This window comes from Corvus cornix, chromosome 2 (assembly GCF_000738735.6).
Source record: "Corvus cornix cornix isolate S_Up_H32 chromosome 2, ASM73873v5, whole genome shotgun sequence".
In the NCBI taxonomy this organism is placed as follows: domain Eukaryota; kingdom Metazoa; phylum Chordata; class Aves; order Passeriformes; family Corvidae; genus Corvus; species Corvus cornix.
In genome coordinates, this window is record NC_046333.1 from 153230112 (window position 1) to 153257279 (window position 27168).

A 27168-nucleotide genomic window follows, 5' to 3' on the forward strand; every position below is an offset into this window, starting at 1 on the left:
GAAAATCCACTTTTCTTCCAGCTGAAAGGGAAATGGGATGAAGGAAGTGCAAACAGAACCAAATTTGGGATCGGCTGAGCACCTGGAGACCAAAAGTTCTGCCTTTGTTCCCTGGGCATGGCTTTCCCAGAGACATCCTGGGAATCTCCTCTCCTCCACAGCCCTAAGCAGAGCCTCTGGTGGCACTTCCAGAGCCTAAATCCAGACATGACATCCCCTCTGTCCTCACTGCCACCTGGTCCTGGTGGTGGGATGGGTCCTGCCCACCCCCTCTGATCCATCTCATTCCCCTGGGGAAGAGTGACCAGAAGAGAGGAGGATGCACCGCGCCATCCAAGCAATCCTCAGGAATCCTCAGGAATTGCTTCCTTTGGGTTTCTCAGCCAGCTGGTGGTCCTGGGCAGGTTCACAAAGTGCTCTGATAACGAAGAAGAGCTGTGAATAAACTTCTACACCAGTAAATCATTCAAAAACTTGGCATTTTCCCATTATCGACACTGCCATGCCAAGAAACTCCACCCGGTCCATGCCCAGGAGACGGATTGGGATGTGTTTTGGGGATGGAAAGGGTGCCACAAGCACACTGTGCCACATGTCCTCACAGCTGGGGGACATCCCCAGCCCTGTGCTGTTTATCTGCCTGCATGGAGCCTCTCCCCATAGGATTTAACCTCGGGATCCTTCACGTGTTTGCTTCTTCCTGGTCCTGCGGTGCCGACTTTAGGGTGGAGGATTTGGGGTGGGAGGTGACACGATCTGTGGGGACATTGATGGGACAGCCTCCAACCCAGCTCCCTCTTGCTGCAGAGAAGAGGAAAGACCATTTCAGGAATGCCTGAACACCACTCCTGCCGGTTTCCTTGGAAGCAGGACAGCATCCAGGGGAAGCTCTGTGTTTCTGCCACCAAACCTTGGGGACCGGGGGTATTTTAGCAAATGAAATGTGGTTAAATGCAGAAAACCACCAGGCTCTGCTTCGCCAGAACCCATCAGCCCCAGAAGCAGGCAGCAAACCTTGGGAAGAGCATCTGTCTGCAGATAATCCAACCCTGCAGCAAGGGCCACGTGTCCAGGGAAAGCATGGAATTCTAAGCATAGGGAAAAGAGAAACATTTTTAAACTGCAAGAGGGGAGATTCGGATCAGATGTTAGGAAGGAAATCCTCCCTGGGAGGGTGGGGAAGCCCTGGCACAGGTTGCCCAGAGAAGCTGTGGCTGCCCCATCCCTGGAAGTGCCCAAGGCCAGGTTGGACGGGGCTTGGAGCAGCTGGGTCTGGTGAAAGGTTAGGGGGTGGAATGGGATGAGCTTTAAGGTCCTTTAAAATCCAAACTATTCCAGGATTCTTTGGGGTTTTTCTGCTGTGGGGTGGGGGTAAAGCACCACCTCCCTCACTCCCTGCTGACATCCAGCTGGGAGCTGGCTGATGAGCAGACAAACCAGTTTCCCACTTTTCCAGGGTGGAGCTCATCCCTGAGATCCTCTTTGCTCTCCTGGGCGCTGTGGCAGAGCTGTGATAGTGGTGGGGAGGGGGAAGCTGCTGGAGGGGGAGGCAGGTCAGTGGAGCTTTCCAAGGTTTTCTGAGGACACAGGGCTCTGCATCCCATCCTGGAACCCACCTCATTCCAGGGACCAAATCCTGGTCTCAGACCTCCTCTGTTTACACCTTCAAGACCCTCCAAGTTGAACAAGGGGTCCTGGATCCCACCAGACCTGCTGGGCAGCCTCAACCCATCGTGTTGTCACCCTGGTGACACCAAATCAGCCAGCGGCCAAGTGACCGAGGCCCTGAGCAATGGCCACACCCTCATCTGCTCCTCTGTGTCCACATCAAGCTCCTTTGTGACAGGGAGGAGGGCAGGAATGTCTTTCTGCAGCGTTTGCAGGCCTGGTTTCGAAGAGAACTCCCAACAAAAGCTTTCCAGTGAGTCAAGGAACAGCATTTCCGGAGGAGGGAGCGACGTGGGAGCGGCCCCGGCGTTGCCTCCACAGTTTCTGGGAAGGAGGAGTTGGAGCAGCACGGAGCTGCAGGGACCTGGGAGAGGCACAGACACTGTGGGTGGGCACCTGACCCTCCTGATCCTGCTCCAAGGTCATCCCTGGGCCAGCTGGATGAAACATTCCCAAGGGACTGAGATCCAAAGAGCTCTCCAGGTCACCTGGAGTTGTTATCTCCATTTTTATCACATGAATCAGACACTGAGTGACTCTCCCGAGGTCAGACACGGAGAAGTGGTGGAAAAGCTTGAAGTCCAACCTGGAACACCCTCTCCCAATAAAAAAACTCGGAGAACTTCTTCCCTGCTCCACTTCCCTGGAATTGCTGAAGGAATCAGGTTGAAGACAGGGTGAAAGCTCAGAGAAGAGGAGGAAAAAAGCGGAATTTCCATTATTAGGCCAAGTGCTGGCCCTGTGTTTTGGCTGTGGCCATTCCTGGAGGGAGTCAGGGACAGGAAGATGCTCAAGGAGTCCCTGCAAAGAGGGAATGTGTAGGAAAATCAGGAAAAGGCACCCAGAATGGGGCAAAAAGGCACAGCCCCATCCGATCTGATCCCCCCTTTACTCGCCAAAATTCCATGGGTGCCAAGAAAATAAAGTTCCCTTCATGCTGCCAGGCCCATCCCAACAATTTCGGGGATTCCCAGGAGTGGGACAGAGGGTCACATTTCCTTCCAAGCTGCCCATGGTTACAAGCTCTGGATTAAAACCGTGCAGGGCTTCGGGATTTGGATGGAAATGCCCCATTCTAACACAGGGTATTGGATGCTCCAGAATTATCCCAGAGTCCAAAGCAAGTCACATCCCAGATTGCCGACGGCGCGGGAGCGAGCAGACACTGGAGAACAGCCAGGACCTGGAATCAGCAGGATGGACCCACAGCCTGCGTGGATCCTTCCCTGGGCTGCTTCCAGCCCAGCCGGCTCATCCCTCACACGGCTGCTCGCTTTTTTTCCCTGGAAATTGCTCCTGGATCAGCGGCTTTCCATGGGCTGGCACAATTCCGTGGCCTGGGACAGAGGCAGCAGCTCCCTCTCGTGGGGTTTTCTGGCTCTTCGTGCTGGAAACCAGCCAGAATTTCCCAGGAAAGTGGGGTTTTTATTGTTGTGTCTCCCTGTCCCTCAGTTCAGAATATTCATTAATGTCCCAGACATGGAAATTTTATGGAAAAGTGCCAACTTCTATCAAATTCCACCTCGTAGGCAGGTGGGTTTTTTATAGTTTTGCCACCTTTTTTTTTAAGTTGGTTTTATTTTCCTCACTCAGTCTGGGATTCAAAACAACTCATTTAGGCATGGAAAGGGTCGATCCTTTGGATTCACTCACCCAGGGCCTCTGGGAAGATTTGGGGGTCTCCATGGAGCCACTCAGGTGCTGTCCTGGCAGGGGGGGGCCCCAATAGCTGCAATTTGGGGAGAAGATACAGACTGAGGCATCCAGCATTTAGATAAGGCCAGGACACGAATCCCCAAAAGTTATTTCAGTTTGGAATGCTGGAAATCCAACATGTTTCATGAAGTCAAAAGTTAAAAAAAAGGAGAATTAAAATTTTAAAAAGCACATTTTTGATTTTTTGTTTCACTCCATCTTGACCCCCAAGCAGCTCCAGTGATTTCAGCTTCCAGCTCTTGGTTTGGAACATTCCTGGTTTCCCCCAAAAGCTGGAATTTCCCCCAAAGCTGCATTCCCTGCAGCTTTTCCACCCAAACTCCCAGCAGGAAACTGTCACGAGCTCAGAGACGTGTTTGTGCATCTCTGGTACCTGCTGGGAACAGCCAGGTCACTTCTCCCCTCTCCATCTTCCCTGGTTCCATGCCCCAGCCGGTCACTCTGGAATCCCAGTGCTCTTGGTTACTCCCCAAACCAAACGAGGACCTCACCCCCTTCCCTGAACCCTACAAAGAATTAGGAAACACCTCTGGGGTTGCTGTGCCTCAGAGAGGAGGTTTGGGGTTTTCCTGCCTGGCCCAACACTCATCTCACGTTGGGGGTGGCAGGGGCGACAATGAGGTGGCCACCGGTCACACGTCACCATCTGATGTCCCTTCTTCCATGGATCCCTGCCTTGGGAATTGTTCTCCCTCTTCTTCAAGGTTTGATGTCTCTATCCCATTCCTCCCTCCCTCCCAGCACTCCCTCAGCCTTGCCCACACACATGGATTGGCACAGGGATAAATTTCTCCACAGGATTTGGCTGTTGGTGGCTCTGATAGCAAAGGTTCCTTCAGGACCTGAAGGAACCACGTCACGACTCCATCCAGCACGTCCCTGAGGTATTGAAACTGGTTATTATCCATGGCCAGGCATTTATTATTCCATGTGGAAGTGTTGCTCCATGTCAATTCCACGTGATCCTGCCGGCTCCAGCCGCTGAAAGGGCTCTGTGTTTGCTTTGTGCTGCCTCTGCCAGTGCCATGCTCAGGGAATTCTGCCTCCAAGGAGCTTTTTCCATGCCTTGGAGGACAGTATCTCCCTCTCCCCTCTGTCCCCATGTTCATCAGGTTGGGTGTTCCCTCCCCAAATTCCTGCAATAACGCCAGGATGAGCCTCTGGAGCATCTTCACCTCTGTCCAAGCCTTTGGATGGGGTCAGAGAAGCTCAGAGTGGTCTGGAGTGAGGAGAAAAAGATTTTGCCAACCCCTTTTTGTTTAGGATCCACCTTCCCAATCCAAGGGGTGGATGTTGCCTTGCAGGACACAGCTCAGGGTCATTTTCCGGGCAGCCTCATCCGTGCGTTAATGACTCCCATCTTTCTGTGGTCCCAACTGGCCCTAATTCCAGGTCAAAATTAGTGGTTGGGAATCACACCCTCCTCTCCTTCCTGCACATCTCAGATGTCTTGGAGAGGAGTAATTGCCACCAGGGTTGATTGGCATTATGGGAGGAGAGATTTCCATATCCTTGAGCTGCAGTGGGAATTACAGGATCATGGAATGGTTTGGATTGGAAGGAACCTTCAGGACCATCCAGTTCCAACCCCCTGCCATGGGAACACCTTCCCCTATCCCAGGTTGCTCCCAGCCCCATCCAACCTGGCCTTGAACATTTTCAGGGATGGGGCAGCCACAGCTTCCCTGGGAAATCCATTCCAGGGCCTCACCCCCTTCCCAATAAAGATTTTCTTCCCAATATCCCATCTAAGACTTTCCTCTTTTACTTTATTTTTTTATGATGTAGAAAAATAACCCTTTGCTCTTCAGCCAAGCCCAGGATGATTTATATTCCCTTTCTATTATCCCATGGATACAAGGAAGTTTTTCTGCAGCAAAGGCACAGCAAATCAAGCAAAAAACCCCAGCCAGTTTTGCTTTAAAGCAGCAAAAAGAAATTCCCAACTGTGTTTTCCTGCAGGCTGGGGGAGCCTCTGTCTCCATGACTGCAGGAAGAATAAATCCAACCCAATGAAATATTAATTATTAGAGCCTGTCCGACTGCGATTCCTCAGTACTTTCAGAGAGCAGAAAAATTCTGGCGCGCAGGAGAAAAAGCACACAAATCCCTTTTTTGTTGTTGTTGTTGTTTTTTGTTGTTTTTTATGAGGAAATATTGTGTGATGAGTAAATTAGGAGTTTTGGGTTGAGGGAAGGGAGGGGGCTGGGATTGCTTCAAGGTGGGAAATAAAAATTCCTGAAGAGGGTTGGGAAGAGATCGTGGTGTAAATAAAAGGTTCCTTCGCATGGTAAGAGGGAGTGAAGAAAAGAAGTTGATTAATAGAAGAGAGACACATCCCTGCAAATTCCCTGTTCTGCAGAACTTGGGAAGAAACCCTTTATCCTGAGAAGCCCCGGGCTCCAGCCTGAGGCAGCTCCGCTCAGCACAGCTCAAAGCCCCTTTTGTCCCCGTTGTTTACCAGGCTTGGGTTGGAAGCACAACACAGAGCGTCATCCCTTGGCTGAGGAATGTTTTGCAGATTTGGGAGCTTTGACTCGAGTTAAAGCATTCCCATGATTTTTCTAGAGCAAAATTCCTCCAAAAGGTGTTGTTTAGGAGAAAGGAGAGGCATTCAGAACACATCTGGCAATGGAAAACCTCTGTTGTCTTGTCATTGTTTATTTTTCCAGCTCCTTTTCACCCTCATTTCTCTGCAGCCTCTGGAAACATCTCCATTAAATATCTGGCCTCTCTGGAATCTCTGTTCTCCTTATAAACCTCTCCAAGTTTCCTCAGCAGCTCAACCCAAATGCTGCAAATGCTTTTCATGAGGGGAAGCAAAGGAGGAGGCACCGATTTCTTCTCTCTGGTGCCCAGGACCTGAGGGAAAAACTCAGGTCCCTGTGTCAGGGAAGGTTAGGCTGGATTTTAGGAAAAGGTTCTTCATCCAGTGGGTCTTTGGGCACTGGAACTCCCCAGGGAAGTGGTCACAGCACCAAGCCTGACAGAGTTCCAGAAGTGCTTGGAAAAAGCTTTCAGGCACAGGGTGGGATTGTGCAGGGCCAGGAGTTGGACTTTGATGATCCTTGTGGGTCCCTTCCAACTCAGGATATTCCATGATTCCATGATTCCCCTGCTGGTGCTTTGGGAGATGGCGGAGGGAAAGCCAAATGAATGGATTGTTGGAAGACACAATTCCAAGTGGTAGGAATTGTGAATCCAGAGAGCTGCTGCCCCCCCTCCACCCCCCCCCCCCCCCTCCAACAGCAAAGCACGTGAAGGAAGGGATTCCCAAGGATGCTGCTGGAAGTGGAGGTGGGGACAGATGTGCAGATAAGAGGGGTTGTTCTTTTTTCCCAGCACCTGCCACTCTGTGGCTCTGACTGCACCCAAAATAGGATAAAATTCCAGAAGAAACCCCTCTGGAGATGCAGGAAGTGCAGAAGGAGCATCTCCCTCCCAAAGCTGAAGGACAAAGACATTGAGGGGCTGGAGCGTGTCCAGAGAAGGGAACGGAGCTGGGGAAGGGGCTGGAGCCCCAAAAGCAGCTGAGGGAGCTGGGAAAGGGGCTCAGCCTGGAGAAAAGGAGGCTCAGGGGGAAATTTCTGGCTCTGCAAAACTCCCTGACAGGAGAGGGCAGCCAGGTAGGGGTCAGGCTCTGCTCCCAGAGAAAAAAGGACAGGACAAGAGGAAATGGCCTCAAGTTGTACCAGGGAAGGTTCAGGTTGGACATCAGGAAGAATTTCTTCATGGAAAGAGTGGTCAGGCATTGGAAGGAGCTGCTCAGGGAGGTGGTGGAGTCCCATCCCTGGAGGTGTCCAAGGAATGCCTGGATGTGGCACTCAGAACTCTGGTGGGGATACTGGAGCCACAGAGCTGAAGGTTGAGAAGAAAATGAGAAGAAGGTTGGGAGACACCACAGGGCAAGATGATGACCACAACACTTTATCTGTTCCTCATGTTTGATGTCCACACCTTCCTGGGGGAATCTGGCCAGGCTCTTCAGTCCTTCAGGATCCATTTTCTCCCAGCACCACTGAGCAGGTGAAGAAGGACATGGAATGGGCCTCCCTGGCACCTCATGGCCGAGCCAGCCGGGGCCCCGGGCACGCACTCAGGTTGCACAGGAAGCTTTGGCAGCAGTAGGAGGTGTAGGTGGCCAGGCCCAGTTTGAAGTTGTGGTGTGGGCAGGTGTCAGAGCACTTCTTGGTGATCCTCTTCCAAAAGGACAAAAAGCCTGGCCCAGAGAAGGGAGAGAGCAGAATTAGCAGTGGGATTTGTTGAGTGATCCTTGTGCAGATGGATTTGGGTTGATGAGTCCCATTGTCCCCCCGCAGCCCCAGATATCAGCATGAGAGCCACCCTGGCCCCACCACAGCCTGGTGGCCTCCTACGCAAGGAATTCCATATCCATGCTGGGCATCCAGCACTTCCCAGCATGGATCCACATATCAAGACATTTTTAGGTATGCAATGACAACGTTCCTTCCTGGATTTAAATCACATTTCCAGGCTTCTCTGCTTGAGGGAAATAATTCTGTTCCACTCTATACCTGGCTTGGATCAGAAATAGTGTGACCAGCAAGACCAGGGGAATGATTTTTCCCCTTTCTTGTCACCAGTGAGGCCACACCTCAAATCTTGGGGTCACTTTTTGGGCCCTCACTGCAACAAAGACTCTGAGGAGATGGAGCGTGTCCAGGGAAGGGAATGGAGCTGGGGAAGGGTCTGGAGCACCAGGAGAGGCTGAGGGAGCTGGAGGGGCTCAGCCTGGAGAAAAGGAGGCTCAGGAGGGACCTTCTGGCTCTTCCTAACTCCATGAGGGTGCAGCCAGGTTGGGGTCGGGCTCTGCTCCCAGGGATCAAGGAATCAAGGTTCAAATTTATTTATCCTTCCTCTGAAGGATCCTTCCTCTTCTCTCAATGTCCCTTGATTTTTCATGCAGGAATAAAACAACAGCTGAAGAGAACAATCTCAACGTGTGACGGGGAGGAGGATTTCAAACCTCCAGCACTGCCAGGCTAGGTTAGGAAGGACTCCACCTCCCACAGGTGCTTCCCAACAGCTCCTCAGCCCATAAAAAATCCAGCCCAAACCTCACGTCCTGTTCCTGAGCCCCCACGAGGGGATCCAGAGCCAGCACCTACCGATTCCTACGGAGGCCACATTGGTGACACAGTACTCATCCTTGTCCGAGCACTTCTCGGCCTTCAGGCAGCTCCAGTTGCTTTGTTCCCAGTTGCAGGTGTAGCAGTACAGGGCATTTGCTGCAGGAAGAGACACAAAACATGGAAGAGGGAGATGGAATCATCCTGGTTTGTGCCAGCCACAGTGTGACCAGGAGGACCAGGACAGGGATTGTCCCTCTGTGCTGGGCACTGGTGAGGCCACACCTCAAATCCTGTGTCCAGTTTTGTCCCCTCATGACAAGACAGACATTGAGGGGCTGGAGCGTGTCCAGGGAAGGGAGCAGAGCTGGGAAAGGGTCTGGAGCACCAGGAGCTGCTGAGGGAGCTGGGAAAGGGGCTCAGCCTGGAGAAAAGGAGGCTCAGGGGGAACCTTCTGGATCTGCACAACTCCCTGACAGGAGGGGGCAGCCAGGGGTGGGTCAGGCTCTGCTCCCAGGAACAAGGGACAGGACAAGAGGAGAAGGCCTCAAGCTACACCAGGCAAGGTTCAGGTTGGACATCAGGAAGAATTTCTTCATGGAAAGGGTGGTCAGGCACTGGAAGGAGCTGCTCAGGGAGGTGGTGGAGACCCCATCCCTGGAGGTGTCCAAGGAATGCCTGGACATGGCACTCAGAGCTCTGGTGGTGATCAGCCAAAAGTTGGAGTCAAGGATCTTGGAGGTCTTTTCCAACCTAAATGATTCTGGGATTCTGTGAAATGCCAGCAGCAAAAATTATCCCCTACTTTTCATGGAGTCTCAAACACATGAGGTGCAGGTCTGATGAAAGCCATGGAGCTGAAGGACCTGAATCCACTCTTCCAATGCTACATCCAGCCTGGCGTTGGACACTTCTGGGGATGGGGCAGCCACAGCTTCTCTGGGCACCCTGTGCCAGGGCCTCAGCACCCTCACAGGGAAGATTTTTTTCCATATATCCAACCTAAATCTCCCCTCCTTCAATTTGATAGGCCAAGGGTGCTGGGTTTGATGTGATGCTTGGAGCAGGGAAGGGCAGGGACTCCTGGAAGAGTTTCCAAGGATGTCCCAAGGCCTGGGGTCACCTTTTCTACTTGCTGGGGACTATTAAACTGCAGCCTAATTAGGCAGAAAGCATTGGCAGATGAAGAGCATTAATTGGGACCTCCACAGCCTAAAGTCAGGCTCCCACGCCTTTGTGTTTGGGTGGGATATCAGTGCCCTCAAAAAATAAATCCAGAACCTGGTTTAAAGGAAAAAGAAGATGAGGAGAAGGACTTTTTACTCTCTGCTGTGAGTATTCAGCCCTAAGACACGTGCAGTGAATGCTTAATTTTTACTGCCTGGATAATCCAACGTGGATTAGGCCAGGCTTCATTTTGGCACTGAGGACAACCTCCCTGTCTCCCAGGCCTTGTTAACACTTGGAAATCTGTCAGGATCACTGTTCTGGTGAGTGAACAAAGCTAAATAGCAGAAAGGTATTCTTAGGCCACAATGGGCCAGAAATAACTATTCCAAGGAATTCTTTTTTTTGCACCGGACGTGTGGCACAATTCCAAGCACTGGCAAAGCCCATCCCGCTCTCCAAAATGAGGATAAGGTTTATTCTCTCTGGTCTATAGAGGATATAGGATCATATTCCTTTAAAAGGCTCTGATTTAATTTACCATCTCTCCAAGAAATAAAATGCACCATCTAAAAACAAATTACTATGCAAATACCCACCACCATTAACCCATTCCATCCACATCCCAACTTTTCCTCAATTCCCTGACTTTGTCCCAAAATCTCTGAAGTCAGCAAGCTGTGGGGTCTCTGAGATGGGTAGAAACAGCTGCACAAGGGCAGATGTTGGAGGTGTGGCCCTGTTCTCGTGGACCAGGAACACAGAGCATTGTACTGTCTTCATCAAAATTTAGGAATAACCACAGCCTTGCACCACCCCGACAGGAAAACTCCCTGGGAAGTCTCTCAAAGGCAGAACAGTGAGAACTGCCTCCTATTTTCTGTCTCGTTTCCATAAAAATCCAGTAGGACAGGGAAATTTCCCGTTGGAAAATAAACTTTTTGCACACCCAGACTGAGTTTCCAGATAAAAACTTCCAAAACGAGCAGTGTCCTTCACCTGCACCATTGCAAGAGCTGAGGAGCTCCCTTCCATGATTTCTTTCCCTGGATATGAGGCATACCTACCTCTAAAACACTCAGCTATACATTATCTAGGAGCAAATCTCACCTTGAGCTGCAAATAGGACCAAAGCCAGCACCGCAAGGAGGGAGAACTTCATCTTCTCCCGGTTGTCTCCGCAGCCCAGGAAAAACACCCTCACCTGGGGACAGGATATAAATCTTCCCTGCCTTTGGATGGAGTGATGAGGAAGCCAATGATTTGGAAAGAGTGGGCAGGGATGATGGATCAGATGAGAGGCCAGGAATGCACGTGGGTTGTTTTCTCACCTCAGCATTGCCTTCAGGCTGGGCTGGCAATTCCAGGGAGCAGTGAAAGCACTCTGGGAATTCACACCATTCATTGGGATTAATCCTTTAATTCATCTCTGGTCAGGCCAGCAGTGCTGCTGATGTCTGGGTGGGGGGTTTGTTCTGATCATTGCATCTGTGGCTGAAGAGTTCCTTTTCTCAAAGGAAAATGGGAACAAGTAGCATAAATTAATGGAATTGTTTGGGTGGATTTTGCCAAGCGCATTTCCAGGGCTAGGCCTGGAGAACTCCCAACATCTACAGTCAAGGTAAACCAAGCTGGATATTCATGGGGACAGGAAATGCATAACTTGGTTACCTGCAAAGTCTTAAATCATAAAATCATCGAATGGTTTGGGTTGGAAGGGACCTTAAAGACCATCTCATTCCAACCCCCTGCCATGGACAGGGACATCTTCCAGGTGCCTCCAAGCCCCATCCAACCTGGTTTTGAACACTTCCAGCAAGGGTTAAAAATACCTTTGTCCCCCTTTTCCATGGAGCATCCAATTCAAAGTGCTGCTCAATACCAGTCAGACAAAAATGTCCTCAGCCTTTAGGATTTCTCTGCGTGAAAGGGGTGGAGCTGGAGCTGACAACTTCATTCGTTCTGGGGCTTCCAGCTGACTGCCTGTCCCACTTGTGCTTCCAAGGAGTTATCAGGATATTTAGTGCTGGATATCAGCAGACATCTCCATGAATCACCAAGCCACCAAAGAGGGTGAAGCAGGAGGAGCCCCTTGGAGTGAAGCCGCTTGGGCAATCAGATGTCTGCTTATCCCATCCTTCTCCCTCCTGCAGGAAAAGAGAGCAGAGATCCACACAGCCTGGGCTTTAGGAGATGGAGAAGCAGAAGAAAAAGAGGCAGAGGCTCCAAAAACGTGTGGAAGAAAGATTGGGTGAGGTGAAGGTTAAAATGATTGGGGATCAACATGATTTTCTTGGCAGGAGCCAAGTGAGGTGAACAAAATTCCCTGAAGCAGAGGAGATGCTCATCCAAGACATTCAGAGCATCAAGTGGGATCAATCACTGATCACAGTGAAGGCATGGCCAGAGGAAGTTCAAAGAGACACCAAAACCCACCACATCTTCCTTTCCAAGGAAACAAAAGGTGGGGGGATTCTTGCGGAGAGCTTTTTTTGGTCGATTGTCAGATATTTTGGAGGTTTCTGACACCACCGGCTCTGCTGACGTAAAACTGGATCAACAGGATGGGGAAGTCAGCCCTGATAACCCCAGGAGCTCCAGCCATTCCTCTCCCATGGATCTACACCTGGGCGTGGAGAGGATAAACCACATCTCTTGCCCAAGAGATGAAACCGTGCCAGGCTTCGGGACTGCGTGCCCCGGGAATGCCGGAGGAGGTGTGTCAGTGCTGCCAGGTGTCACCAGGCAGCGACCAAAGAGCAGGACCTGTTCCAGGGAATAAGGATTGGCCAGTGTGATTCATCGTGGCATCAGGAGTGACTCTTTGGGGGAGTCTGGAAATCAGCCTGGGAAGCCAAGGCTCAGTGTCGTGCAGCAGTGGGAGAACCCTGGAAAAGCTCAGTCCTCATGTTTTCACCAGTTTTGACTGGTTTTTTGTGGAAAAAAATGGAAAAATAATTGTGTTACTCTTCAGTATGATTTGGATTGTGGACTCCCCGCCCCTGGAAGTGTTCAAAGCCAGGTTGGATGGGGCTTGAAGCAACCTGGTCTAGTGGAAGGTGTCCCTGCCCATGGCAGGGGGTTGGAACAAGAGGATCATTAAGGTCCCTTTTAACCCAAAACATTCCATGATTAACAGGGTTTATTCCCTCAGTTCCAAGGACTGATGACACAAATATCTCTTGCCTGACCAGGGATTCAAATCTGCTCCTCACTGACAGCAGGAAGAGGATCTCCAAGGCCATGGGAAGTGGTCCACCACAGCTCCACTGGGAGGAGTGGATTGATGGACAAGAAGGATGATGGACAGAGGTGCACAATGTTGCACAATGTTCCCATTCTGGGGGCTGCCAGTGGCCCACTGAGCCAGATTTTTGGGAAGTTACCATCATGGCCTTGGGGATGTGTGATGCACATGTCAGGTGTGGCACTGCCATGGCTGGCATTTCCTCAGGAGCCTCGGGATGGTGGTGTCACCCTGGATGGCCAACACATGGCAGCAGCATGACTGGAGCATGGGAGGTTTGGCTGGGTCAGGGCAAAGATCTGGAAAAAAGATGTCCCAGGATCCATAGGCTACAGCTGGGGCAGTAAATTCAACTTTTCCAGGACCATCTCCAGCACAGAGGCCAAGAGGCGGATATCAGTCTCTTGGGAATAATCCTTCCTTTGTTCCACCTCCTTTGTTTTATTCCAGATATTCCATGGAGTAATGGTGGTTGATCCATCCTAGAATCTTGCCAGGGAACGTGCCAACAATTAAAACGATCAATTAAATGCTGTGGATGATGTTCCAGATCAGAGATGTTCCTAGCAACTGTTTATTTCCCTAGCTCAGGCTTATCCTCGGAGATCAGGCCCTTGCAGGTGTGTGAATCACATCCTTCAGGATGAGGACTTGATCCTGGATTTATTCTTGGCTCTGGAACACTGCGCTGCATGCCTGTGTTGGAGCCATGGAAACGTGGCTTTGTTTGCCTGACCTCTGGAATATTCTGTTGAGTCTTCCTGGATGTAGAACAGAGACTGGAAGTCAAGGAATAGGGATCTGCTCATTTTTTGGGAGCCTTATACTGGATTCTTCTCCAAAATGGCCTTGGGAAAAGTATCCACATAGGAAACGTGGTGATAAGGAAGGACAGAAACATCATGGATTGGCCTCATGGGACCTTTTCCTGTTATTTGTCCTGAAGTTTTCACCCACTCAGCTTCCCTGTGGTCAGAGGGTGACACACCTGCCTCACCCGTTCTCAGGTGGCATCTCAGATGATTCCCAGATAATTCCATCTATCCCAATCTCTGTTTTGCCATTCCCCCACCCCGTTCTAGCGCACCAGAGGTTGCAGGATGGAATTGGTTCTCAGCACCGGGGATATTCCAGTCCTAAATAAAACCTGGTGAAGCAATTGCAGAATCTTGTTCCCCATCCTTCATTTTTTGTGGAGTTTTGAGGGAGGAAGAGGCCAGATATGGCATTACTTTTTGGCAGGAATGACAACACTTTGAAGGACAAATGGCCCTGGGAGAAGAGGAACTTTGTGTGTTGAGCACCTCCTGGATGAGTGGGAGCTCCAGCTCCTCCCTTCCTCAACCCAATGACACTGAACAGTGATTTTTTCCTTCCCTCTTTTTTCCATCTTTATCCTTCTCCACAGGGATTTCCCTGTGCCGATCCTGCAAGGCTCATTCTTTGCATCCTTCCTGGTTGTGACCTCCTCAAAATCAGGACACCAAGGTGAGCTATCACCACCATCCCCCTGACACAGATTTATCCTCATATCAGACCTTCACAGCTGCTCAGATTCCAGGGAAACCAAGAAGATCTTGGATCCACACTGGTTTAAACCCTTTGCATGCCAAACACTGAAGGACTCAGTCTCTGTGGCTGCTCCTGCCAATCTCCTGCACTTTCCCCATTCCTGGGTGCTCTGGAGGTGTCCAGGTGCTTCACCATGTCTATTCCCATGGGGAAGACACTCAGGATCAGGACCCAAGTGTGGGCAGCCTCGGGCTGGGATACACCAAGGTGCTGAAATCCCAAGTATTTGCCCTTTGGCTTCCTCTCTTCCAAGCAGGACAGGGAAATGGTGCCCCAGGGCCATCCCGAATCCCTGGTTATGGATATGCCCTGGTTATGGATATGCCCTGGTTTTATGGTGTCTCTGGGACTCCTGTATTGCCCAAATCCCAGAGGGATCTGGATTAAGTCACATAAAGGATTACACTTGTAAGTGGGGACATTAATGGGGGGATCCAACAGAGACGTCCAGCTCCAAAGGAGCCCTTCAAGCTTCTGTGGGGCTGGAATCCCTGCAGAAGAGCTGTCATGGAATCTATACCAATAATACATGGAAAACCCATGCACAATTCCAAGGGCTATCCCACAGCTGGCCACACTTTTTAATTGTTAATGCGTTCCTCAGTGTGGCTTTGACCTGACCAGGTGGGACCATCCCTGAAAATCTCATATCCAAAATCCCAGACCTTCTCCAGAGAGGACACTGGAACCATGCCACTGGAGCTGTAAATCCATTATTTTTCAAGACTTTTTTTTTTTTCCATAAACCTCCTGAAATTTCCATCTGGCTGAGACATGCAGAGAGCTGGGGCTGTGCTGATCTGGATTGGATCTTCCTCCTACTCACTTCCATTTGTTTTATTCCCTGTGTAATTCCATGAACAGCCTGTTCCCAACCAGCAGCCCTGCTATGAGTCAGCTCTCCATAAAAAGAGAATAAATAATAAACATCTTGGAATTGTTCGGGGGTTTTTTAATGCTGGATGTAGAGGGAATATTTAGATGGGATACTGGGAAAAAATTCTTCCCTGTGAGGGTGTTGAGGCCCTGTCACAGGTTGTCCACATAAGTTGGAATCCCTGAAAGTGTCCAAGGCCAGGTTGGATGGGGCTTGGAGCAACTGGGATAGTGGAAGGTGTCCCCACCCACAGAGGATGGAACAAGATAAGCTTTAAGGTCATTTCCAACCCAAACCATTCCATGATTCTGGGGAATCAGGATGGCAGAAGAAGCTTCCAAGTGCACTTCAAGGCTGCAGCTCAAGATTTTTGGGAGCTGTGACAGCAAGAAGGAGAAGGAAAACCAGTCCCCAGGCCAGCCCTTAATACATCCCTGTCTACTGACTTCCTAAATACCCCAGGATGGGGATTCCTGGATTTCCATGGTTCTAGAGAAAAGGGGATGTGCTGGGTCCAGCCAGGAGAAACCACTCTGGGAGAACCAGGACCCCACTTTTGATTGCCCAGTTGGGGTCAATCTTGGAGCCTTGGGAAGGGCTTGATCCTGCTATGGGCATGTGGATTTCTCTCCTGTGACTCCATAGAATATCCTGAGGTGTAAATGCTGCTCAAGGATCATCCAAGTCCTGCCTACTGCAGGGAAAGAAAGACTAATCCTATGCAGAACACCTGGGGAAAAGCTGGATAGAGGCTTTTCCATGCGTGTTAATTCCTGTTTCAAGGATGAATCATGGAATGGTTTGGGTTGGAAGGGACTTTGAAGATCATCTCGAACCAACCCCCTGCTACGGACAAGGACACCTTCCACTATCCCAGGTTACTCAGATCCTCTTCCAGCCTGGCCTTGGGCACTTCCAGGGATGGGGTAGCCATGACTTCTCTGGGCAACCTGTGCCTTACCCCATCCAATCATCCCACATTTCCCCTCCTCAAGACCTCCAAGCCGGAATTTCCCTATTCTGTGTCCTTAGATCAGAGTAACAAATCCTTCATCCTGCACTGAATTATGCCTTGGTGCTGCTATTTATACAAATCTACAGCTGCTCCATACAAAGCTAAACAAAAGCAGAGCTAATTAGCCAGAACCACTTGGTCAATTAGGAAAATTGCTCTTGCCACTCAGCCAAGATTAAAACAAAAAAAGAAGAAAAGCCCCAGGCAGGTCAAGACAAACTCAGTCCGAGCAAATCTAAGAAGCCTCAATCCAGAGGTTTTACAAACTCAAAGCTCGTGGCCAGTAGTAAAATCATGGAACAGCTTGGGTTGGAAGGGGCTTTGAAGATCATCCAGTTCCACCCCTGCTATGGGCAGGGAAACCTTCCACTATCCCAGCTTGCTCCAAGCCCTGTCTGACCTGGACTTGGACACTGCCAGGGATGGGGCAGCCACAGCTTCTCTGGGAATTCCATTCCAGCCCCTCACCACCCTCCCAGGGAAGAATTTCTTCCCAATATCCCATCTAACTGTACCGTATTCCAGTTTAAAGCCATTCCCTGTGTCCTGTCCCTCCATCCCTTGTCCCCAGTCCCTCTCCAGCTCTCCTGGAGCCCCTTTAGGCACTGGAAGGGGCTCTGAGGTCTCCCTGGAGCCTTCTCTTCTCCAGGCTGGACATTCCCAGCTCTCCCAGCCTGACTGAGAGCAGAGGGGCTCCAGCCCTTGGAGCATCCCTGTGGCCTCCTCTGGACTCGCTCCAGCAGCTCCACGTCCTTCTGATCCCAGATCTGGACACAGTGCTCCAGGTGAGGCCTCACCTGAGAGGGGCAGAGGAGTATCCACAGAAAATACCAAATTAAAAGGATAACAAACAGCCTTGTCTCAGACTCAAAGAGGAAGACCTGGACTGAGCAATTCTCTGTTCTATTTCTGGAATTTTATCTCCCGCTTTTGTCATTTTTGTGGTGTTATTTTATGTTTCCCAGCACACAGGAAGGCCCTGTGAGGACGACCCAGCCCAGCCCCTTGGAGGAGCTCTGTCAAATGTGAGAACAGAGAGGAAAATCAAATAAATAAAATAAATAAAAAAATAAAGATAACTTTTTTTTAATCACAAAAGGGAGTCAGGGGTTACACAGCCTCAGTTCAGCCAGGTTTTTGCTTAAAGGGCCACACTCCAAAGGCTGCTCAAGTGGCTAGAGGAAAAATGGAATGAAATTATGGCTGTAGCCTTCCAATAGAGGGTCCCACGGGCAAAGGAAGAGAAGCCAAATAAAAAAAATGGGATTGTGCCAAGTTCCTGGGCTTGGAAGAGCAGCCAGACCTTCTAGGGCCAGTTTATCTCCCCTCACCACCTTCAACCTTCCAGCCCCAGCAGCAGCAGGATTTGGGTTTGAGGACATTTGAGTTCATTGCCTGTTTTTGTCAGAAATCCTGTCTTGGATCCAAGGATGCACAGGAGAGGGGTGGAGGTGGAGATTTAACCCCTCCAGGTGTTCCCTTCCAACTGAAGTGCTGCTTCCTGCCCCAGGAATGGACTGTGCGAAAGTCAGGATCTGTTTCTGCTTGGGGGACAACCAGGAACGAAGCAGGAGCCCTAATTAAAGCTGGTTGAGTTAATTGCCACCCCATTCTCCTCCACTTTGGCAAATCCAGTCTTCAGGAGTAGAAGATCCCAACAAAAGCTTGAGAAAGAGAGGGAAGAGATTCCACGGAATGAGCTCATTCGACTCCAAGTGACCCTGGGAAAGGATTGGAGACTTCCTTGTTATCCCGTCCTGTCAGGGAAATCGTCTGCCCTGTTTCCAAGAGGAAGGGCAGCCTGAGTTCCACCCACACGCCTGGAAACATGGCATTTTTTGGGAAGTAATCAGGTGCCTGCCTACTGCAACACAGGGCAATCCCAGGGAACTTCTGGAAGCTCCTACCGTCTGGAGAGACCTCACATCACTTGGAAGAGGAACTTTTTACACTAAGACAAGGGGACTGGCTTCCCGCTGCCACAGGGCAGGGTTAGATGGGATACTGGGAAGGAATTGTCCCCTGTGAAGGTGGTGAGGCCCTGGAATGGAATTCCCAGAGAAGCTGTGGCTGCCCCATCCCTGGAATTGACCAAGGCCAGCTTGGACAGGGCTTGGAGCAAGCCACTCCATGGCAGGGGGATGGAATTCCATGATCTTTAAAGATCTTTTCCAACACAAACCATTCCATGATTCCATGATCCCTCTTCCTTCCAGGCTCTCAGCAGCTGAAGGAACTTAAAAGCCTCAATGCAGCTGGGAGAGCCTTTATCCCAAGGCTTATTCCTGAGCCAAGCCAATGAAATCATAATTGCAGTTTAATCCTGACTTGGATTAAGAATACTAACGAAGTAATTTATTGGGATTTCTCCTGCCCCAGCTTGCAGTGGCTCAGGATTAAGGTCTGGAGAAGCCAATCTCAGAGCTTGGGACAACTCAGCTGAGCTTCTCCTGATTCTTTGTTTTGAGTAACAGAGGTGTCCACTGGCCAAAAATAGGGATGGGAAGAGCCAGGCTGGATGTTACCCACTCATTCCTAGGGGGAGACCCAGGATGTGCAGCCATCCTCACCCCACAGCCAGTGTCAGCTCTCCTTCACAGGGCACAAACCTGAAATCCTGGAATTTCATCCTTCCTTGGAAGCCTTTCCTCTGCCCTTCCTTAGCCAGTCCTTCAGCTGATCCCAGGGATCCGATTTCTCTCAGGTTGCTTTCCCTGCAGCCACTTTCCTTGGCATCAGCACTTCCAAACACGTGGCCTGGGATAATGGCTCTGCAATTTGGGCTGATTTTCCATCCGTCTGAGCCTGGCTGAGTGTGAAGGGACAGAAATCCAGGGAGCTCTTTCAGCACATGTTTTATTTATGCCAAACCACAGCCACGCTCTTATCTCCCACTAAAAAAGGTTGGGAAAGGAAATGTCTCCACTCACAGAGTTCAGAGACAGCGCCTGAATCACAGCAGCTGCAGCCTCAAATGTTCTTCCCCTTTCCTCTCAAGCCGACAAAACATTCCCTTCAAAGTTTCTGCTCTGTATTTCCCTTTTTTTTCCTCATTTTTGCAACATCAGACCTCAGAGGGAGAAGGGCAGGGAGGAAAAACCCTCTGGAAATCCTTCACCTTTTCCTTCCTCAAATCCCCACAGGGGTTTCCCACCTTTCACGAGTCTGCCAGGCTGCAGCTGGGTGGCTTTTTCCCTTCATCCCATCGCTCCAGGGATTGGATGCAAGGGAGAAGCAGCAGTGGAGCAGCAAATGCCCCATCACCTCCCCTTCCCTCTCCACACCAATTAAGATAAATCAGCCAAAATTCCATGTCCCCTACGTTTGAAGGCCCCATCATTAAGCAGATGAGAGAGCAGCCAAGCAGAGCTGATGAGCTCCCTTTCCCAAAGTGGCTGAGTCACCATTCCTGGAAGGATTTAAAAGACATGGAAATGTGGGGGGACATTGTCTTGTGGTGAACAGAGCAATTAACGGCTGCACTTGATGAACTTAAAGGGCTTTTCCAACCTAAAGGATTCCATGATTTAGATCACCTGATGGGCCAGGGGAGGGGAGGAGCCCTGCCAATGAGAAAATACAGAATGTGGCTCTGGAAAACAGGAGGCTGATGAGGTTTGTTCATCCACGAGGACCTGTTGGACAGGGAACAAGATTCTTACTCATCCCAAGGAGAGAGCACAACGTGGGAAGGTTCGTGATGTGATGAGCACAGCTCTGGCTAATGGATTTATATTCCCAAGTCTTCAAGATGCTGATGGCAGAAGCAACAACCAGGGATGGATCCCACAGGAGCTTCCAGCTGCTCAAACAACTTCTGCAGGAAGGGGAATTGTTTGTAGAGTCCCCAGCCATCCTTAGGTTGGAGTCACCAGAGCTGGAGAGCTGAATCCAATGCTGGGATCATCAGCACAAGGATATGGAGCTGCTGAGCAGATCCAGAGAATCTCCAAGATCCAGAGATGCTCCAAGGGCTGGAGCCCCTCTGCTCTGGAGCCAGGCTGGGAGAGCTGGGAATGTCCAGCCTGGAGAAGAGAAGGCTCCAGGGAGAGCTTCTGGAGCATCTTCCAGTGTCTAAAGGGACTCCAGGAGAGCTGGAGAGGGACTTGGGACAAGGCATGGAGAGACAGGACAAGGGGGAATGGCTTCCGACTGGCAGAGGGCAGGGATAGATGGGATACTGGGAACATGTAAGGGTTGTGAGGCCCTAGAATGGAATTCCCAGAGAAGCTGTGGCTGCCCCATCCCTGGAAGTGTCCAAGTCCAGGTTGGACAGGGCTTGGAGCAACCTGGGATAGTGCAAGATGTCCCTGACCATGGCAGAGGGTTGGAATTCCATGATCTTTAAGGTCTCGTCCAACCCAAACCCTTCCATGATTCTTTGATTTAAGTTCAAAATCCCAGATTTGGGGCCAAATGACCCCATGGAACAGGACAGGCTGAGGGGAAATGGAGTTGCTGCCTTTAACAGACAATCATGGAGCTGATGTCCAAGGATAATCTGGCTCTGGCTCTGCACAAAGGACAAGCAGCTGCTTCCAGATGCATCAAGGGAAACTCCAACCAGATCTAAGGAAGGAAAAGCTTTCCCAGGGGGACACTGAACCGTGCCATAAATCAAATCCCTCCTGATGAGAGAGAATTTTCTAAAAGTCCTTGCAAGGAGTTTCAAAGATAAACCAAAACTTTTCCTGGAGTTTCAATGCTGCTGGATAGTTGTTTATTAAGTCTTATCAGAGGAACAGAGCCACCAGCGTGACCCAGGTACAGCACAGAGCACAGAAAGCAGGAGTGAAGTCTCTAATTATCAAGATTTACACAGCCTTTTAAAGATAATTTAACCAATAGTTACGAAAAATGTATATTATTTTCACTTTCCTACCAATTATTCAGTAACACGGGCAGGAACTGCGGAATTCTCTATCCAGTCATCCTAAACTACTTTTACTGCAGAACATGGAGTAGTAGAAGAAGGAGAAGAAGGTTTAGAGAACAACAACAATCCTCCATTTTGCTATTTTTTACTCTTATCTATTTACTACAAAGAGAAGTCCAAAACCTCTAAACTTTTCACCCTGTGACAATCTTACACAGTAGTCTATCACCTAATTCACACCACTGTATTTTCTAGTTCTTGTCTCACTGTTGGTAATTTTTTCCAAGGTTGGAGGTTAAAACAGTGTTGTTCAGGGGGCTAAGAACCCTTCAAAAGAGGCAGAGAAATCTTCTCAGCATTCTGGGTTCCTACACCAGGGCAGTGATTCATTTCCAAAACAGTGACCCTGAGAGATGGTGGAGGAATCTCCCTCTGTGGAAACACTGAAATTAAGTTTGAGAAAACCCTGAACAACCCAGCCAAAGTTGACCCTCCTTTGAGGAGAAGGTTGAACTCGAGCCCTCCAAAGGCCATCACAACCCTGGATTTCTGGGAAGAGTCTGGGCAGGGGCAGCAGATACCAAAGCAAGGCAAGAGGAACTTCTCACCACCTCCTAAATTTATCTTCTCCAACAGCCCCCCTATCACCACTGCCCAGGGGCATCAATGTAGGACATCCCCAGGCTGCAGGAAGGGGACAAACTTCCCAACCCCCAGATGGTTTTTCAGGATTTTTTTTGTTTGTTTGGATTTTTTTTTTTAATTTGTTCTTTAAAGCTCCATTATGTATCTAGAACAAGCCTAAGCTCATCCAGCACCAGCCTGAGCAGTCAACTTTGTCCCCGGTAGATTTTTGGTGAGGTCTCTTCCCACCCACAGTGAACAAAAGGCTCTTAAGAAAAGCAAATTAGGCAACCAAGAAGTCACAGGGAAGGTGTCACTTCTGGTTTTGTCACAAACCACAACTTCCCTTTTTTAAAGAAAAAGAGGAAGCCATCACAATGGAAAAATGCTAAACTTTTGCCTTTCTGATTTTTGTTGTCATTATCTTGATTTTGGGTTACCCAAAGCCTCAAACACAGGTTTTCCTCTGCCTACATCATCACAGAAAGTTGGAAAGGACCTTTAGGACCATCAAGTCCAACCACCACGTTCACCACTAAACCATGTCCTCAAGTGCCATTTCCAGAGGTTTTCTGAGCACTGCCAGGGATGCAGACTTCGGAAAAACACTGGAAAAAGAGAGTTGAAACCATGCCTGGAAGGGCCAAAGTGAGGAGGGTTCATCCTAGCACACCAGTATTGCTTGGAGCCACTAAATAACCCCAAATGATTGGGATGGGAGAGGGATCATCTTCTCTGGGATAAGAACATGATCCTGAGCAGTAGGAAAAGCTCCCGGGCATTAGGCCATGGGAAAGATCTATGGAATATTGCCAGAAACATTCAGAGGACTTCAGGAAAAACAGGATGAAGATGGACAGGACCATTTGGGACAGCAAAAAACCCAGCCTTTCTGGAATTACTCCTTTATTTTATAGAATCCCAGAATGGCTTGGATTGAAAGGAACCTTAAAGCTCATTCATGGGCAAGGACACCTTCCACTATCCCAGGTTGCTCCAAGCCTCATCCAACCTGGCTTTGGAGCAGGGATGGAACATCCAGAACCACACACCTGGAATGAGTTGTAAAAAGCCTCCAGTCATGGATAGTCAGTATAAAAAAGCCACTCCCAGTTTTAATGAAATGCATTCCAAGCCCTCCATTTCCAACCAAAACAGCAACAATTTCAACACGAGAATGAGTGGAAATAAACACATGGGAAGCACCAGGAGCTTTGGAATACAGAGCCCTGGACATCAGCCTGGAGGTACCAGAAGGTTTTGCTGCCAATGCAACAGTTTGCTCACACCTGGTATCCACTGGGATGTGGGAATTCTGCCAGGAATGGGCTGATAGGACCTTTTCGGGGATGTGGAAAGCAGGCAGTTAAGCAGCAAACACAACCAGTTTATGCTGTTGATCCCTGCCTGCTCCATTCACAGCTGGAGTGGGAAGGATGATGCCAAAGGTGTCATCCCAACACAGGAACAGCTCCAGGAATATTGGTCCCACTCCCCACCACCCGTCCCACAGAGCCTGGCCCAGCATTTTCCTGTTTCCTAGGAAATTTCCTATTTCCTAAACCTCTGTCTGGACAGTTCAGTTTCTGCTCTGGATACAGGAGCTGAGCCAGGGCCAAGTGAAGAAAATAAGGGAATAAACATAGCCTCAAGTGAGATGTCCTCTCCCAGACAAAAATTTAACCGCTTGGGGATGCTTAAAATACACTTTGTTCATGGCCAAGGTGAATTTTAACCCCCTGCAATGTGAAACTGCTTTTAAATCCAACATCTTCCCTTCCCACCTTCTCCTGCCATGACACAAATTCCCTCCCGTATTTTTTCCATTTAATATCCCTGCCATTGCACAACTTTCTCCTCTCCTGGAGGTGAAAGGGCACAAAGTCCCCCAAAATGTAAAACCCTGAGGTTTTTCCTTTCCCCACAGTGCACCCCTAACCCAATCCCGGGGTTTTTATTGCCGTTCCCTGTTTTCCTGCTGTCATCACTTTGTGTTTCCCCATCTATCCCATTCAGTCTGGAAAGGGCAGCACAGCTCCACTACCCCAAGGAGACAGGATTAGACCTGATCTTGTTGATCAGCACAATTAAGGCTCTTATTTAATCTCCTTCCAAGACTCCAGAGGAAGAAAGAAAAAAAATCCCAAGTACTCGGCAACTCTGAAGAGGAATTAAGAGTTCCCAAAGTCCCAAATCCCAGTCACCAATACCTGTTCCAACTGGAAATCCAGGTGTTTGCTTTTCCATACAAAAAAAAAAAGGCACCAAACTCAGACAACCCTCAGTCCCCAGCAGCAGCAAATTTTTAAAAAGGGCTTCCCAACAGCACCAAATGAGTAGGATTTGGGATTTAACATGGAAGGCACCAGCTCAGAATTCAAAGTCCTCGCCGGCCATGTCGATGGCCCAGGCAAACTTCTCCCTCTGGGTCTTGTTGTAGATCTTCTCAATGGGAATCCCAAATTTCTTGCACCTGTGCAGACCACAAGACACCAGTGGGGACCAGTTACCCAGCAGGGTCCTCTCCACTGCATCCCTGCAGGTGTCCAAGGCCAAGCTGGATGGAGCTTGCAGCAACCTCGGATAGCGGAAGGTGTCCCTGCCCATGGAACAACAGGAATTTTAAGGTCCTTTCCAACCCAAACCATTCCATGATTTCACACCCAAGACTCACCAAGCCACGCTAATCCTGGGATCCAGGTAATTCAGCTTGGATGTGCCTAGAGCTATTTGCTTGTTCTCCTCCTTGTCCGTGGCCTGGACGTTCAGCCTGGCCAATTGCTCCTCCAGCCTCTTCAACAGCTTCTTCTTCCTCTCCACATTCCTGAGGGCAGAGAAGGAACAACACAGAATGTCCCAAAGGCCAAGAATTCTCTGGAATGGCAGAGTCAGAGGTGCCATTCAGGACCAACCTGTTTCTCAAGGACTTGGATCTGGTGAGATGCTTTTGTAATATTAAAAATTAACAATAAAAAATGTAATTTCAACCACCAAAGTTGGGCAAACAAAATCCAGCATCCTGGAATGGGTTGCCCAGAGAAGCTGTGGCTGCCCCATCCCTGGAAGTGTTCAAGACCAGGTTGGACAAGGTTTGGAGCAACCTGGGATAGCAAAAGGCATCCCTTAAGGGAACCATCTACAAGATCTGAACCATCTTTCATGGGACAAGAAGGCTCCAATCCCAAACATGGGCATTCGTGTTCTGATGGGGTGTTGGGACACATCTTCCCCATCCGTGGGCCCTCTGGATACTTCTGCAAGCGAGGATTCCAAGGAAGAGCCACTCACGCTTCTGCTTTGGCATCTTTTGTGTCTTCGAACTCATCTTCAGCTTTTTTCACTTCTTCCTGGGCTTCCTCCACTTGTTTCTTCTTGGCATCAATCTGTGAAGGTGAAAATAAAGTCAGACAACAATTCCAAACTCCCTGAAGGTTTCAACCTCCTCCCTCTTTTCCTTCCCTCATCATTCCTTGCCCTGCAGCATTTTCTGGGCTCAAGCATTTTTTAGCATTTTCTAAAATATCATCACAGCCCAGATGCCACAAACACTTGGAGCTCCTAAATCTGTTCATCTTCTGCACCTGCCTGAGACTGAGGGACTTGGGACAGCAACAGAGACCTCAAAAAAGTCCCAGTCCATCAGTGGGGTGTGAGCAAAAGCTGAGGACAATTAAAAGGGGTAATCTGAGGTATTTTCAAGCTGCTCTTTCTGCAGGAAAACCAATTTCCCTGATCTTGATCCAACTGGGCCAGAGCTGCCATCACAAAAGGCCCCCAGCTCAGTTTGAACACACAGAGTGATGAAAAATGCCCCAAACTCATAAAAACTCACCCAAATTCTGTGCCAAGTGTGCTTCCCCCCAGTATTTGAGGTCACCACATCCCTCTCCACCCCTGGGTTGCAATCCACTATTCCCAGGACATTCCCTGATGTTGTTGACCGAGGTAATTCCTTCAGATATCACCCCAGCCCAAAAATAAAATTCAGAGGCCAGATTAGGTTTGGGATCTCTCATCTGGGTCTGTCTCACCTTTTCCTGAAGGAATTGCATGGACTTGGCAAAGGTTTTTGGTATAGACCTCTGATGGTTGCACAGGATGGCCACGGCTCGGTTGGCTCGGTTGTAGGACAGGAGCTTTCCTGCAACGTTGTCTTCAGCTGGAAAGAAATGAAAGCATCACTCTGTCTCCATTCCAGGAGTTGGGAAAAGCAGGGAATACAGAAGAAGGAAAGGTAAACAAGTTGCTGTCGCATTTTCTCTCCAGGGAGAGCAATCATGGTTGTAGAAATTGGGGAAGGACAATTGAGCACCACCACCTGATGCTGTGACTCATCACTCATGCACACAAAGAGGCAAAAATAGTGCAACCAACCGGCAGCACAAGGAGAAGAGGGAAAAATATTCCCATTTTGGCAAGCAGTTAGTCAGAGTATCCCTGAGTTCACCATTTCTCACTTACCAACATTCCCAACCTGCTGCTCACCCCCATAAGTTACTCCCACCCTGCTATGTGGAGCATCACCTGCCCAGGTGGGACATGGGCAGTTTTAGGGATCCTGAGGCAATGGATGGACATTCCAGAGCCCTTTGGTCCCAGGGTGCAGCTGGTGACACCACAACCACTGGAACTCACGGTTGGTGAGGGCCTTGAGCTGCTCCTGCAGGGTGATGGAGGCGTTGTAGGTCCTGAAGACTTTGGCCGTCAAACCATCCATGAGGTCCTGGAGGTGTTTGTTCAGGAAGTGTGTCTGGAGGAGGGAAAACAGAGGAAAAGTGTAGGGAAACTCACATCAGGAATTCTAGTGGTAGGACAAGGAGGAACAGCTTCAAACTGGTAAAGGGTTTGATGGGATACTGGGAAGGAATTCTTCCCTGGGAGGGTGGGGAGGCCCTGGAATGGAATTCCCAGAGAAGCTGTGGCTGCTCCATCCCTGGAATTGTTCAAGGCCAGGTTGGACAGGGCTTGGAGGAACCTGGGATAGTGGAAGGTGTCCCTGCCCATGGCAGGGCTTTGGAACTTGACAGTCTTTAGGGTCCCTTCCTACCCAAACCATTCCATGATTCCATGAAAGACCAGGAATAGAACAAGCAGAAGCCGTGACAAATCTTTTTTTTTTTTCAGACCATCTTATGCCTAAGCAACCAAAATTAGGCATTAAAAAAAAATTAAGTTCTGCAGCTTGTAGAGCTACTTGTGGGGTCAGATCAATCATCTACCCAAAACTGGCCTGAAATTCCGCCTAAATCCACAAAAAAAATCTCTCTGGAAGTCAAAAATTTCTGCGCATCTATGTTCAAGAGGACACACACTGGC

General features: G+C 49.6%; 1 protein-coding gene across 7 annotated transcripts in view; it reads right to left on the reverse strand.

The window, feature by feature from the left end:
• Window positions 1-7135: 7135 nt before the first annotated feature.
• Window positions 7136-27168, reverse strand: part of TOP1MT (DNA topoisomerase I mitochondrial) — a 28116-nt gene continuing 8083 nt past the window's right edge. For 3 of the 7 annotated variants that reach the window (XM_019289032.3, XM_019289028.3, XM_010404676.4), the window contains 5 exons: window positions 26488-26602; window positions 25884-26011; window positions 25141-25235; window positions 24527-24676; window positions 24124-24451 (listed from right to left, as the gene is read on the reverse strand). In XM_019289032.3, coding sequence (XP_019144577.2) covers window positions 24223-24451; window positions 24527-24676; window positions 25141-25235; window positions 25884-26011; window positions 26488-26602 — 717 coding nt within the window. In that variant the 3' untranslated portion in view covers window positions 24124-24222. Of the gene's footprint in view, window positions 7604-8513; window positions 8634-18950; window positions 19162-24123; window positions 24452-24526; window positions 24677-25140; window positions 25236-25883; window positions 26012-26487; window positions 26603-27168 lie in introns of those variants that run through there. The other 4 variants (XM_039550027.1, XM_019289030.3, XM_039550026.1 and 1 more) reach the window with 3 other exon arrangements.